The following is a 13,476-nucleotide window of genomic DNA, read 5'->3' on the forward strand; positions in this document are numbered from 1 at the left end:
ATTAAGATGAAGATAACGAGGTTGCCTTTCAGTAATTGAAACTTCTCTTCACCTCGCCACCTTTGCTCCAAAGACCGCCAATAGGTGAAGATTTGTTGCTATACCTAGGGGTAGGGGAGGATTCTATCAGTTATGTACTTATTAGAGAATAAAAGAGGCAATGTTCAGTGTACTATATGAGCAAGACACACAAAGGTGTGGAGCGAAAGTACCCCTTCATGGAGAAGCTCGTGTGGGCTCTTGCAAGCTCGGCTAGATGATTAAGACCCTACTTCCAGGCCCACTCGACTCTAGTGACTGACCACCTGCTCAAAGCGGTATTAGCCAAGTCATATAAGTTTAGAAGGTTGCTTAAGTGGTCGATGGAACTAAGCAAGTTCCAAATCACTTATATGTCAATGATGGCCATCAAAGCAAGGAACTAGTTAAATTTCTTGTAGATTTCAATGATCAGGACAGGCGGTTGGAAGCAGTTACTCCACAGTAGCACCAAATAATTTAGTTGATGGCGGTTCAAGAAAGCAAGGATTGGCGTGGGCATAATTCTGAAGAGCCTCACCAAAAATCACCATTACCCAAGCAACAGGAATTGAATTCAAGGTTACAAACAAACAAGCTGAGTGTGAGGCTCTACATGTTGGTTTGCAACTCACCTCAAGGTTGTGAGTTACTTAGTTTGTGGTATTTTCCAACTCCAACTGATGGTAAGTCAAATTAACGGTGAATATGAAGTCCAAGATGAGTTGCTACTAAAGTATTCATTCAAAGTGAAAGTGGAGATTTGGAAACTATAATATTTTAAAATCTCACAAATCCCCAGGGAGCAAAATCAAGTCATAGATCTCCTATCCAAGTAAGGAAACCTAGATGGGCAACTAGCTATACGAATTCAAAGGCCGACTATTGTGGAAGAGGAAGTCAAGTAGATCGAGATTAATCAACCAGCTAGGTGGGTAAACCCCTTCATAATATACTAGAAGATGGGGATCATCAATGCTAAAGTTAGAGACCCATGGTGATTCAAGATCAAGGCTGTCAATTATTTTTTTTTGGGTGATAAATTGTTTAGAAGGCCGGCAACCTTCCTCAATCTCTTTGGAATGATAAGGAAGACCATTCTGGTGAGTGTAGTAGTCATTCCAGTCGAAGAACACTCGCCCACAAGATCCTAAGTCAAAGCTACTTTTGGCCAATACTGAGGAATGATGCAAAAGATTTCTCTAAGAAGTGTCCTCAAAGTCATCGACTCGTCCTCATGCAACTTCAACCTTCCCACAAGTTGCAACCTATCAGCAGCTCATGGCCATTCATAATCTGAGTGATGAACTTATTGGGTCATTCCCATGGCCATTTTCCATGAAGCAGTGCTTACAGCACGGACATCCTTCCAAAGGAAAGAGTTCTATTGTGCCCCACCAGATGTTATGATGCAATGAGAGAGCTCCTCTAAGCGAAAAAGTTTGCTCTGGCATGGCCTTATTCTATGAGGACTATGACGCCTGAAGGAGTGAGAGGGCGACTTCACTTCCATTCAAGGATAATTGTCGAGCGACTGCAAAGCATAACCCTCATGTCAGGTATTTCCTTCTACAACATAATAATTATTAGGAAAATATCATTGTTCTCCCCTTGCGCTGACCACTAACTGGATCCTTGGAAGCTCCATAGAACTCACAACAACTTTAGTCGTCACGAGATTGACTTGCCCACGATACACGTAACTCATAAGAATATTGCAGACACTCACTAAGAAATATGCGACTCCCACGGTCTCGCCTCCCCTACTTATAAGGATCCACGAATATAATGTCACATCACCATTATTGTCATGAGTCGAATACTGGCATTAGTGCTACAATAAAAGGTGAAATCAATTGTACGGCTAAACAATAAAGTTCAATTATGAGGGGCATCAACTCCCTGTTCAAATTATTAGCTCCACGCCTTATGCTTATTTAATTGTCCCCGTCAATTGCAAAAAGGCTTAGTCACTGAAATCCCACAACAAACCATCTCGCCACTACGAGTCGGCTCCCTCATTTGTGACAAGATCTACAATGAGTGGCAAGCGAGCCCCCTAAAGATGTTAAGTCTAAATAACCTTACACTAAAGACGATGACGAGTGCATGACAACTACGACAACCCTATATGGTGACTCCCTCCTTTACAACAAGATTCGTAATGAGAAGTATGCGAGTTCTCTATAGCCAACCAATATTGATGTAGAACAGAGGGGGGGTTAATAAAAATTAAAGATCTAAAATTTCATCTCAGATTTCTCTTAATTAATGGATTTGAATTTGAAATTCAAACAAGAAAGAAGAGAGGGAAGAGAGGAAATAATTATCTCCTTAATTGGGGCCTTTAATTAGCAAGGAAATCGTTAGGATAGAGGGGAGAGACGGGCCGGTCAAGTGAGAGAAAAGGATGAGGTGTCATGTTCAATGAATGTGAATCAAGCATTAATTGGGATTGGGAATTAAATTTGAAATTAATTTCAGATTTGGAGGGATTAGAGGGGCTTCCTAAAATGGATTTATTAATCCGGAAAGGTTTTTTAAATTCAAATTTATTTGAATTCTATTTAAGAAGCTTTCCAAATTAACAATCGACTAATTTAGGAAAGTAATCAAGAGGCTATTTGAATTTGAAATTCAAACTTGTGGATGAGGGGCCGGCGGCTTCAAGGAGGGGAGGGATTTAAGAGAGGGAAATTAATGCTTGATTGAATTAAAATTTTAAATTAGGAAGGATTGATTTAATTCCCACCTTATTTAAAATTCAAATGGGCATGAATTTAGGAACTTTCCTAAAATAGGGATTCTCATTTGAGGAAACAAATTAAAAATTCAAATTTATTTGAATATGAAATTAAATTGTTCCCAAAATAAGAAGGGCTCAAATTGGAAGGTTTTGAATGCAAGATTTGAATGGGTGGAGCCAAGGGAAGAGGGAGAAGGTGTGGATTTCGGTAGGGAAGGGGAGGGTTGTGGGGAAGGGGGTCGGCGCTTAATAGAGGGGATGGGATTGTCGTCTAGGAGGTGGTGGAGTGGAAGAGTGGTAGAAAGTCGACGGCTAAAGGAGGAGGGTGGGGGATTTAGAGAAAGGAATAATGGAAGAAGATGACCGATGGAGAAAGAGAGAGGGAAGGAGATAGTGAAGGAAGATAAACGGTGAGCCCAGACACATCCTGCGACTGACAGGTGATGCAATGCCCTCACCTAGAGACTTCAACCACGAGCCCGAACACATCCTAGGCTTGCGCGTATTACGCTTTCCTCACATATGAATCTCACCAAAGTTCTTCCCAAAGAACAAGTGCGCAGACAATTTTTTTTTTTTAATAATCCAACATCATCTAATACAAGAGCAAGGGCCTCTATATGAAGGCCTTAAAATAAACTAAAAGACAACGTTGCCCCTTGGGCTTACATAAGACAAGACCCTTAAGGGTAAAAATGAAAAATGCATAATTAAATCAAAAATACAATTAATAAACTATAATAAAATGGAGCGATCTCGGCCGTCGATCTTCGTCTCTTCCTTTGATTAACGTCGACCGTCAGATGTCCGCATCAAGTTTAGGTGGTTATTCCCATGAAGACTATGAGTCTGGCATAAGGGCAACCCACCAAAGACAATTTCGTAATAAAGTGATGAGCTTACTCTTATCATTGTTAAAACCAACTTGCACAAGCCAAAGCATTTCAATGCAATTATTATTATATCAGCTTAGTCGAGTCAATCTCTTGCAAAAAATTTCCAAGTCATTCTATCTTATTTCAAATCATCATAACAATCTATCCAACTGTTTAAACACTCGAGACCCACGTAAGGCCTAGCATAGTTATCGACAGGATCTATTATATTTTCTGAAGGACAAGTTCAGCTTCCATGAGCCTCGGGTTCAATGAAAATACACGTCAATCATTTTTAATACTTCATTAATCTATTGTTTATTATTTGTCGCATTATTATTATGTTTATACTAACGAGTTAAACTTTACTATCTCAAGAAAGTATCCTTCATTATTGCATGGGCTAGTGATCTTACAGTAATCTGAGGGCAAGTACCTGTTCAACCATGAGCATAACGAAAAGGCGAGTCCAAAACTTAGAAAAATTTCCTTACTTAAAAAATTCATTCAAAGTTCATTTCGCCAACTGGCACAAAAAAAAGAAAGAAAAAGGGCATTACATAATTGGTTGTGATCAACCTCTAGCTCCACTCCCCTAAGTCTGAGTCCAACTCAGTATAATCCTTGCTTACAAACTCCTTATCAAAGACAGAAGGGTCTCTATAATGGGGGTCAAGCTTGTCCTTGGAAACTAGCTTGCTCAGACATTACTTCATGCTTGAACGAAATTATTTGTTCAATATTTGATCGTACTCACTGCCTTGAAAGAAAGTATCCCACTCCTCAATTGTCTTCATCTCCTTAGCAAACTAAGTGAACTCAGCCCCTGATGCTCCTTCGCCTCCAACTTTGCCTCTAGCTCTCCATGGAGAGCCCATCCTGAAACTTCTCCTTCGCCTAGGCAGCTCGGCCTCTAGCTCTTTCGCCAGTCCTCCACAAAAAGCTTCTCCTTTTGTTCATCCTCCAACTGCTTTTGGACCTCCCCATAGATTCACCACAAGCTTTTAATATTCCCTAGCTAGTGGTGAATCTCGAGAGCTCATCCTGAAACTTCTCCTTCGCCTAGGCAGCTCGGCCTCTAGCTCTTTCGCCAGTCCTCCACAAAAAGCTTCTCCTTTTGTTCATCCTCCAACTGCTTTTGGACCTCCCCATAGATTCACCACAAGCTTTTAATATTCCCTAGCTAGTGGTGAATCTCGACTCGACCTCTAGCTCCGATTGCATTTAGATAGGAAGAAGATTGCACAAGTTCTATAAATTCAACTGGAATCAAGATGGCACCAAAATTTATCTAAAAGGTATACTAGCTCCTAAAATGTCCTAAAATTCATGTAGCGAGGCACTTGAAGTTTTGGGAAGCTTCAAAGCACCATGTACGAAGTGAAAGAGAACTCCCAAAGATTGTTCCTATTTTTTTCAGAATATTTTGGATTAATTTATAAAGGAATGATCATTTTAAGGGAATTTAAGATCGATTTCGATATGAATTAAAAAAAGTGTACGAAAATGATTCACAACTTTTAGGAATTTTAGAAATTTAGAATAATCAATTGTTATTATATATATAGATATATAGATGTATATATATACATATAGATGTATATATATATATAGATATATATGTATATATATATACATATATAAGTGTCCAAAGCTTTACAAATGCCTAAAGGTGTCATGATAGGATAGGAAGACAATAGCATAGGTAATGTAAAATCACATGCAAAAAGGAGCTTGATAATAAATTTAAGAATAATTGACAATGAAATCTCAATTAATAACTTATTAAATAAAGCAGATTCATTAAGAATCTTAGTTTTCTACTTGCTTAGCGCAGGAGCAACATGTAGAGTAACCAAATCTAGCGTAGATAAACAAAAATAGTAGCAAATGCGAAGAGCTATTAGCTAACAATCCACAATTTAATAATGAAGAGTTTGCACCTCGGGGATTGATCACTCAACTACACTAGGCTTTGGCGAGAGAAGATTACCACATTAGAATCGAGGTCACTCCCGAGAAGAAGGCACCTAGATCGTCGTCCTTGGATAGGTGGCGGAGTGGGAGGATGATTGTCGTCCAATGATGATCAACGTCCCTTTGACCTTGCTCGTCGATCACGTCAACTAAGGGGTTGTAGGGATACTGGTCGAAGTATTCTTCAATGGTGTCGTCGAAATCAAAGCCCACGTCAAAGAATGGTGATTGGATAATGTCGACTTGATCTCGATCGTCATGCACAAATCCAAAGTTCCATTCGGGTTCCGCCATGCATTCTCGCCAAGGGTTGAAGGAGTACCCAAGGGGAAAGGAGGTGGAAGGGCGTCGTCTTCTTCTCCTCTTGGCTTCAAAGTTCCCACGGGAGAGAGTAGGGAGAGAGGGTGGTGGGAGAAGAGGGAAGAGGTGGGCGGCGGGATTCCCAAAGAAAAAAAGGGGGGGGGAGGCCGGCGGGTGCAAGGGGAGAGGGACTAGGGTTTGGAGAGATTAGGTTTAGTGGAGTGTATGAGAGATTAATCAAAATCTGAGAATTAATTTCAGATTTGATTAGGTTTGGAAGGGAATTAACTTGAATTTGAATTTCAAATCAAAGGCATTAATGCCTTGAATGGGGGAGTTAATGAGGGGAGCAAAGAGGGGGAGGCCTGCGGTTTTGAAGAGAGGGGGAGGAGTTTTAATTCAAATTCTGAAATTAATTTCGGGATTTGAAAATTTGGGAGGGAGATTTATTTGAAATTAATGTTTTAATTTCAAATAGGGGAGGGGTTTAATGTGGCAATTAGTGAGGGGAAGCCTCATAGCTGGCCGGCGGCATTTAGAGGGGAAGGAGGAGGGATTAAGGGGGGAACCAAGCTCTTTCCAAAAAGAAACAAAAAGTTGGAGGGAAATTAATAACTTCTCCAATTAGGTTTCATATGAAATTTGAATTTGAAAACTTTCCTTTTTTTAGATTTCGCAAATAAGGAAAGTTTTCGAATTTCAAAATTCGGTAACTCCTCAATTTAATGTGAGACACTGATCAAGGAGCCATCATGATGATTGATATCATCATTATGGTTTGAGGCAAGCATGTGGCCGGAGGCCAAAGAAGGAGGGGCTTTTGCCGTCGGGTTGGGGAGCTTGGAGTTGAAGTGGAGGATGTTAGTGGATGAAATGATGTGTGGGATACGGGAACGGGTGTGTAGTCGGCGGCTATGGGAAGAGCCAGAGCCGGCGGGTTGGGGAAAGAAAGAAGAGCGGAATGAAGAGGATAAACCACGAGCCACAGACTCTTCCAATGACTGGTGGGTATTGCTTTTGCCCTCACCTTGGGCTTTCTCTCTCACTTCTCTCTAGCTCTCATGCAAGAAGAGTAAGAAGAAACAAAATAAAATTCTCATTCAATCATTCATCATCCTCATTACATAAGAAATTGCCATATATATAGGCCTCAAAATGACAAAGAAAACAAAAAACTAAAATGCCCCTTGGGCTACAATAGCGACCAAATACCCATAAGGGTAAAAACGGAAAAACTGAAAAATAAAATAAACTACTATATAAAATGACTAAAATAAAACTCCTGATCGTGGCCGTCGATCTCCGGTGTCTTCGACGGTACACGTGTCGAAATTGCTAACGATGTCCTCATCAATAGGTCTTGAAAATTTAAGGTAGCATCAACCACTAATTAGGTTTCCTAATTTGAGAAGAATAAATTGGGTTAGGCTGAAATGGGTGAGCTATTAGAGGCTTGATTTGGGTTTAAATTGGATCGATTTGAACTCCACTAGACTCAATTAAACTGGAATTTACTTGATTCAAAAAATTGAGTCAATAGTAAATTCTTACTAAGTGGAAATTAAGTTACTACATGTAATCTCATTACTCTAAAAAAGATCAATACACTTAGAGCCTCAGAGCCCTTTTAAATCTCAAGCAAAGGTCCAGACTCCAGCTCTAAACTCCTCCCCCCTTATGTAGAGAGTGGAGGCCTACTTATAATTTTTTTTAGAGTAGCATACTCATAAATATGGAGAAAATCCAAAACACTCCAATGAACGACCCATATTGTTTTTCTTTATCATAAATCATTCACTCAATATTTAAATACCTTAATGATATCAAAATTAAGCGATCTTTGAAGGATCACTGGATTCGTCACACTGAGCCACTCAATTCAACTATAAGAATGCCAAATTTGAAGATTATTTGGTCGTTCAATTTAGTCATAAAGTTTTTAATTATGCTTCAAGCCCTTGATTTGGGTTCATCTAAGCTAGAATTGGAATACTTTTGAAGTCATTGGGTGTGTCTCATTGAAACTCTCAGGTCGACTATAAGTTTGTTAAAATATGAGTATAGATTGTCCTGAATTTAATTTTGGAAGTGATAGGAAATAGTTACCTCCAACATAAAATATGTTGTTTTCTGAAGGCAAAACAAGAATAGGACAGCAGCAACTTGAGAAAAATTGTATAAATCTGAGAGAAAAATGATGGTTTCCACTAACAAATAAAGAAAAATAGCAAAAGATACAAGTTTCTTCAATTCTAGAGGAAGAAACGACTCTCCAAATCTCTAGCCAAATGACTAGAGCCCAAGCAAAAGGAAGATCTCAAATTTCATATTCAATTTCAAGATAATCCTTACCCTAGCAAGAAGAATGAAATTAAAGGAAAAGGATAATGTCTAATTCCCTAAACAGTCCTTAATTTCAAATTTTCCCTCCAACCCATCACTAATTAGTGTGTGGGCCCCACACACTAGCCGCCCCCCTCTTCTCTCTCTCTTTCGTTGGGCCGCGTAACAGGAAGTTTCCTATTCAAATATGTGCCTCGAGATTCATGCCAGCTCAAGACAATTTTCAATGATGTATCAATCTTCATTGCACCCTTCACCTGCACTAAAACTATCTTCCTCAAGTCTTGCATCACCTCAATTGTGCCACAAAAATCTCCAACACAAATTCTACCACATCCTCACTTGCCTCACAACCATTAAATATAATTATGTTGTAACCACGTTTATGTCATAGCAATATAATCAAGAATTAAATCCCAACCCCTCTAGTACTACAAGCATCCCTAATAAGACCTATGCCACAAACTCCACTGCGATGTGAGGAAGCTAACTCTCCAAAGACTTGCACCCACAATTTCTCTTATGTTGTAACTACCTCCATATAGAGTTACACCACAATCTCACTTACATTTTTGCCATCTCTCTAAGAGAAAAAGAGGAACAAGCACTAAAAGAGGAGACTTGAGTGGGGGAAGAAGAAGAAAATATAACTAAATATAAAGGGAAGAGAGAAGAGAAGTGAAAGCCTACTTTGAGGGTTTAAACGAACTCAAAATTTGAATCAATCGATAAAAAATATCAACAGCCTAGGTCATGATCTCTTTATAAAAAAGATGCCACGACTTAATTACATAAAATTTCAAATAAAATGGGAAATTGCAAATAAAATAATAAATTGTGAATATAGGCCTAATTTGTTCATTGTACTGCATCACATGGTTTTAATTTCCTATTTGGATATAGCCAGAATAAAGAATTCCCAAAAGAAAGTTGAAGTAGACAAATGTCTCAATCAACAAAAAGATTGTGGCTAGCCCGCTTCAGAGAACATATTAAGGATGCAAATTACCATTAGTCAAATTAGACTTCTAAATATGTGTGCTTGGTAAAGAAAATATTAGCATTTGGTTGCCACAGGTCAAAAATCAGATGAGCCCTTTTTTTTTTTTTTTTTTTTTTTTTGACAGACATGTTCATCGATTCAAATCTGCATTGAACAGATACTCCACGTACCAGGATAAGCTATATTAGTTGTCACATGTTATGAGCAACAATCTATCAATCGAAAATATATCAAAGCTTTCCATTTAAAAAGAATGAACAAAAATGGCCAGGTAACAATTAAACGATTCAAAATGAGAAGTTACAGGTACTTTGACATCATAGGAAACCACCAAAAGTTCACTCATCAAGAGCTGAAGTTATTTTGAAGATTTTTTATTTCATTTTGCAAATAGAGAATGTAATAAGTTAGCCGACTTTTGTGCTAATTTTGTTTTGAAAGGTGATTTTTTGTGGGAAGATTTGGATTATAATAAGGTTCCTCCTACTTTCTTTTCTTTGTTAAAAGAGGACTGTGATAGGCTTTCTATCACTTAATAGTTTGTATTAGATTTCTTTATTTTAAAGCAATTTGCAGTTCTTTAAGAAAAAAGAGCTGAAGTTATGGAATTGGCTTGTTGTTATACCAAGAAATTTGGTGCCTCCTAATTAGAAAAGTTACTCCCAACCATAACTTTAAACATATCGAATAACAAAAAAAAATGCACGATACTCAGATAAAAAAATTTTCACTTCTGAATAGAACAAAGCAGGGAATCATCGCATTCGTGTGTCAAAGTGTAAGAAAATTATGGTTCTCTAAAAAGAGTAGCAACTAACCACTATAGCGGCCCATTAGCTTTACCATACCAATGCCATTCTCAGCGCTTTCAGCTTCAACATGTGCTGCATTTATGGCCCGCTGAGCCTCTTCCACAGCAGTATCAAAGCCAAAGGACTTGTCAATAACCTGAGATCAAACCAACAGCAAATTGTTTTCCAAGTGCAACAAGTCAGCATAATATTCAAGAATATTATTTTAGCCTAAGTAAGAAGACTATGCTAAATAATTTCTGCTCTAGCGTACCGCAATGTCATTGTCAATTGTCTTAGGAATTCCAACAACAGCAACTTGAAGGCCACGTCTTCGAACTTCCTATATGAATTTTCCAAATATCATTAAGTACTATGAATGGAACTGATTCTTGGAAACCTTATGGCAGATATCTGGGCTACAGGAACAAGGAAAAGAAATAGCATCTAGGATGGAATTTGCAGCCGATTTGGTTCTGATTCTCATGGAATAGTGGCAGTAACTCCTAAGAGTTGTATATTTTTATTTCATTCTCAAAATTCAAATTTGACAACCTTTAAACTATTGTTTAGAGAGAGTTGCATATGTTTTCTGATTTTGGATCAAAGAGATGACATTTTTGCACAACTAAAAGTTAGTACACTACAGATTTTTATCTTAGCATGCATGTTTTTGTATCAAATCCTAATTTTTTTGTTAGGGAAATTTTAGATCCTAACTCCTAAGACTTCCATTTCCATTTTTTCCGTGTTTTTCTGAGAATATTAAAACTGTTTTTGAAAAAGAAGAATAAAAACTATGATTGAGTAGTTTTTAAAAAGTTACGACAACAAAAAAAGAAAAATATAAGCCATATGAAACGAAGCCAAAGACTGAATGTCTGATTGCTTTAGATATGGCAGTATGCATGTTTTTCTTGGTCTTTAAAATATCTAATAATTCTCTCCAGCAAGATTCTATTGCAGATGATTAGCTTTTGATGGCTACTTCGGAAGCTTCAATTGTTAAGATGCCATATTTGAAACAGGGAGCATAAGTTTAAACTTTCAGGTGTTTTGATCTATGGGCTTCTCAGTATGCAATGGACATGATCCTTAGTTTTTACCTTTTTGGCTCTACTATTTTCTTTTCTGTTTGTTGCTTTGAACTTCATGTGCGTTGTTGCACTAACTTGTTTCAATAGGTTTTGAATTTTTCTTGGTTCTTTGTGTGCTTTAGATCACCCACATCTACTCAGTTTTTAATATAATAAACAGATTTAGATGAAATAAATTGATGTAGACAAAGGGGGGGTCAACCCATGACAAAAATAATATGAATTTTGGCTTCCCTTGAGTCTACTATTTGAGCTGAAATTTTAGCTCATTTATGAGCTGGACTTTTGATCATTTATTGAACTAAGGGTTAGCTCATTATTAGCTAACATTTTAGTTCATTTATTATCCTATATTAAATGTTCTTTTATGCTTTTTATGTTTTTAATTATGTAGATCTCTTGGAATTCCAAACCGGCTTTTGGAATTCCAAGAATTGTCTTTTTCCATGAGGTGACTCCTTGGTTTCCTCCATGGCTTTTGTTTTTTTGTGCTTTGCCTCTTGGAATTCCGGCTGGCCGCTGGTTTTCCCGTGCCTGGGCTCTTTCCCGAGACCGTGGCCCCTTGGTTCCGTGCGGCCTCCTTGGCTCCCGTGGATGGCTCTTCGGTTCCTTGGCTTGGGTGTGTTTTTTCGTGCAAAGCATTTGGGATTAATGCTTGTGATGTTTAGGTTCTTGTGACAATTAATGTTTGTGTCCTTTTGTATTCCCCTTTCATACCTATAAATATGAGGGGTTATGTATTGTTTTAAAAAGTTGAATGATAAGTTATTTTTGGAAGCTTTAACCTGCGGGTTTGTTTTGAAAATCCTGCGGGCTCTTTCCACCCTTCTTTCTCATCCCCTCTAGAAATCCTGCGGGCTCTTTCCAACCTTTCTTCTCGGGCTTCTAACCTCTTTCGTCTCTCTGCAAGTGCCACTCCACCTGTATCCTTCTTCTCTAAGTGAAGCAACTTTAGGGTGTCGTCTTTAATTTTAAGTTTGCAAGTCGTCGTCGTTGTAATTTCTTATTTTTAGTTTTATTTGAAATGTCAGATTTTGTTCTTTCCTCTTCTAGTCTTTGCTTTGTCGGTGTCGTTTCGTTTTATATTTTTTGTGATAAAAAATATACGGTCCCCTATATTTTTTGATCGCATCATTTGGTATCAGAGCAAGTTAGGAAGTCCTAGGTTTGTGGTTTGTCAAATTTGTTTTAATTGTCAAGTTGTAGTTTGTCAAATTTTAAGTTTGTCAAGTCTAGTCAAGTCTGAGTCTGTCAAGTTTTAATTTTGTTGAGTCTAAGTTTAGATTAGTCTATTTTGAGTCTTTTTTGAGTCTGTAAAAAAAATGAAAAATACCAAAAATATGGCTACATTCAAGGAAGAAAGCGATCAACATAATCCTGATGTCCCACTTCCATTGGACAGATGGATTCCTACAGAAGGTGACTCGACGGATCTGCTTCAAGATCGATTGTATAAGCTTCAGTATCACATGTTCCTATGTGATCAAAAATTCGAGAAGTACAAAAGATATCTGCAACAGCAATTTGAAAAAGAACAAGAAGAAATTTTGAAGAAATTTGGCAAGAAACTCAAAGATCTGGATGAACAGTATGCACCGCCTCAAGGGAATCATCAACCAATTCATCAGGAGCTGAATTCTCAAGAAGGGAAGTCTGATGTAGACAAAGGGGGGGGGAGGGGTCAACCCATGTCCAAAATAATATGAATTTTGGCTTCCCTTGAGTCTACTATTTGAGCTGAAATTTTAGCTCATTTATGAGCTAGACTTTAGTTCATTTATTGAACTAAGGGTTAGCTCATTATTAGTTAATATTTTAGTTCATTTATTATCCTATATTAAATGTTTTTTTATGCTTTTTATGTTTTTAATTATGTAGGTCTCTTGGAATTCCAAACCGGCTTTTGGAATTCCAAAAACTGTCTTTTTCCATGAAGTGACTCCTTGGTTTCCTCCATGGATTTTGTTTTTTTGCGCTTTGCCTCTTGGAATTCCGGCTGGCCGCTGGTTTTCCCGTGCCTGGGCTCTTTCCCGAGACCGTGGCCCCTTGGTTCCGTGCGGCCTCCTTGGCTCCCGTGGATGGCTCTTCGGTTCCTTGGCTTGGGTGTGTTTTTTCGTGCAAAGCATTTGGTATTAATGCTTGTGATGTTTAGGTTCTTGTGACAATTAATGTTTGTGTCCTTTTGTATTCCCCTTTCATACCTATAAATATGAGGGGTTATGTATTATTTTAAAAAGTTGAATGTAAGTTATTTTTGGAAGCTTTAACCTGCAGGTTTGCTTCGGAAATCCTGCGGGCTCTTTCCACCCTTCTTTCTCATCCCCTC

At 38.1% G+C, this 13,476-nt stretch overlaps 1 protein-coding gene across 1 annotated transcript in view; it reads right to left on the reverse strand.

The window, feature by feature from the left end:
- Nucleotides 1-13,476, reverse strand: part of LOC110111292 (ATP-dependent 6-phosphofructokinase 7) — a 44,089-nt gene that overhangs the window by 6,929 nt on the left and 23,684 nt on the right. The window contains exons 6-7 of the mRNA XM_028695959.1: nucleotides 10,328-10,396; nucleotides 10,081-10,210 (exon numbers count right to left, since the gene is read on the reverse strand). Of these exons, the coding sequence (XP_028551792.1) occupies nucleotides 10,081-10,210; nucleotides 10,328-10,396 (199 nt within the window). The remainder of the gene's footprint in view (nucleotides 1-10,080; nucleotides 10,211-10,327; nucleotides 10,397-13,476) is intronic.

The sequence above is a fragment of the Dendrobium catenatum genome, unplaced genomic scaffold (assembly GCF_001605985.2).
Source record: "Dendrobium catenatum unplaced genomic scaffold, ASM160598v2 fragScaff_scaffold_716, whole genome shotgun sequence".
NCBI classification, from domain to species: Eukaryota; Viridiplantae; Streptophyta; class Magnoliopsida; order Asparagales; family Orchidaceae; genus Dendrobium; species Dendrobium catenatum.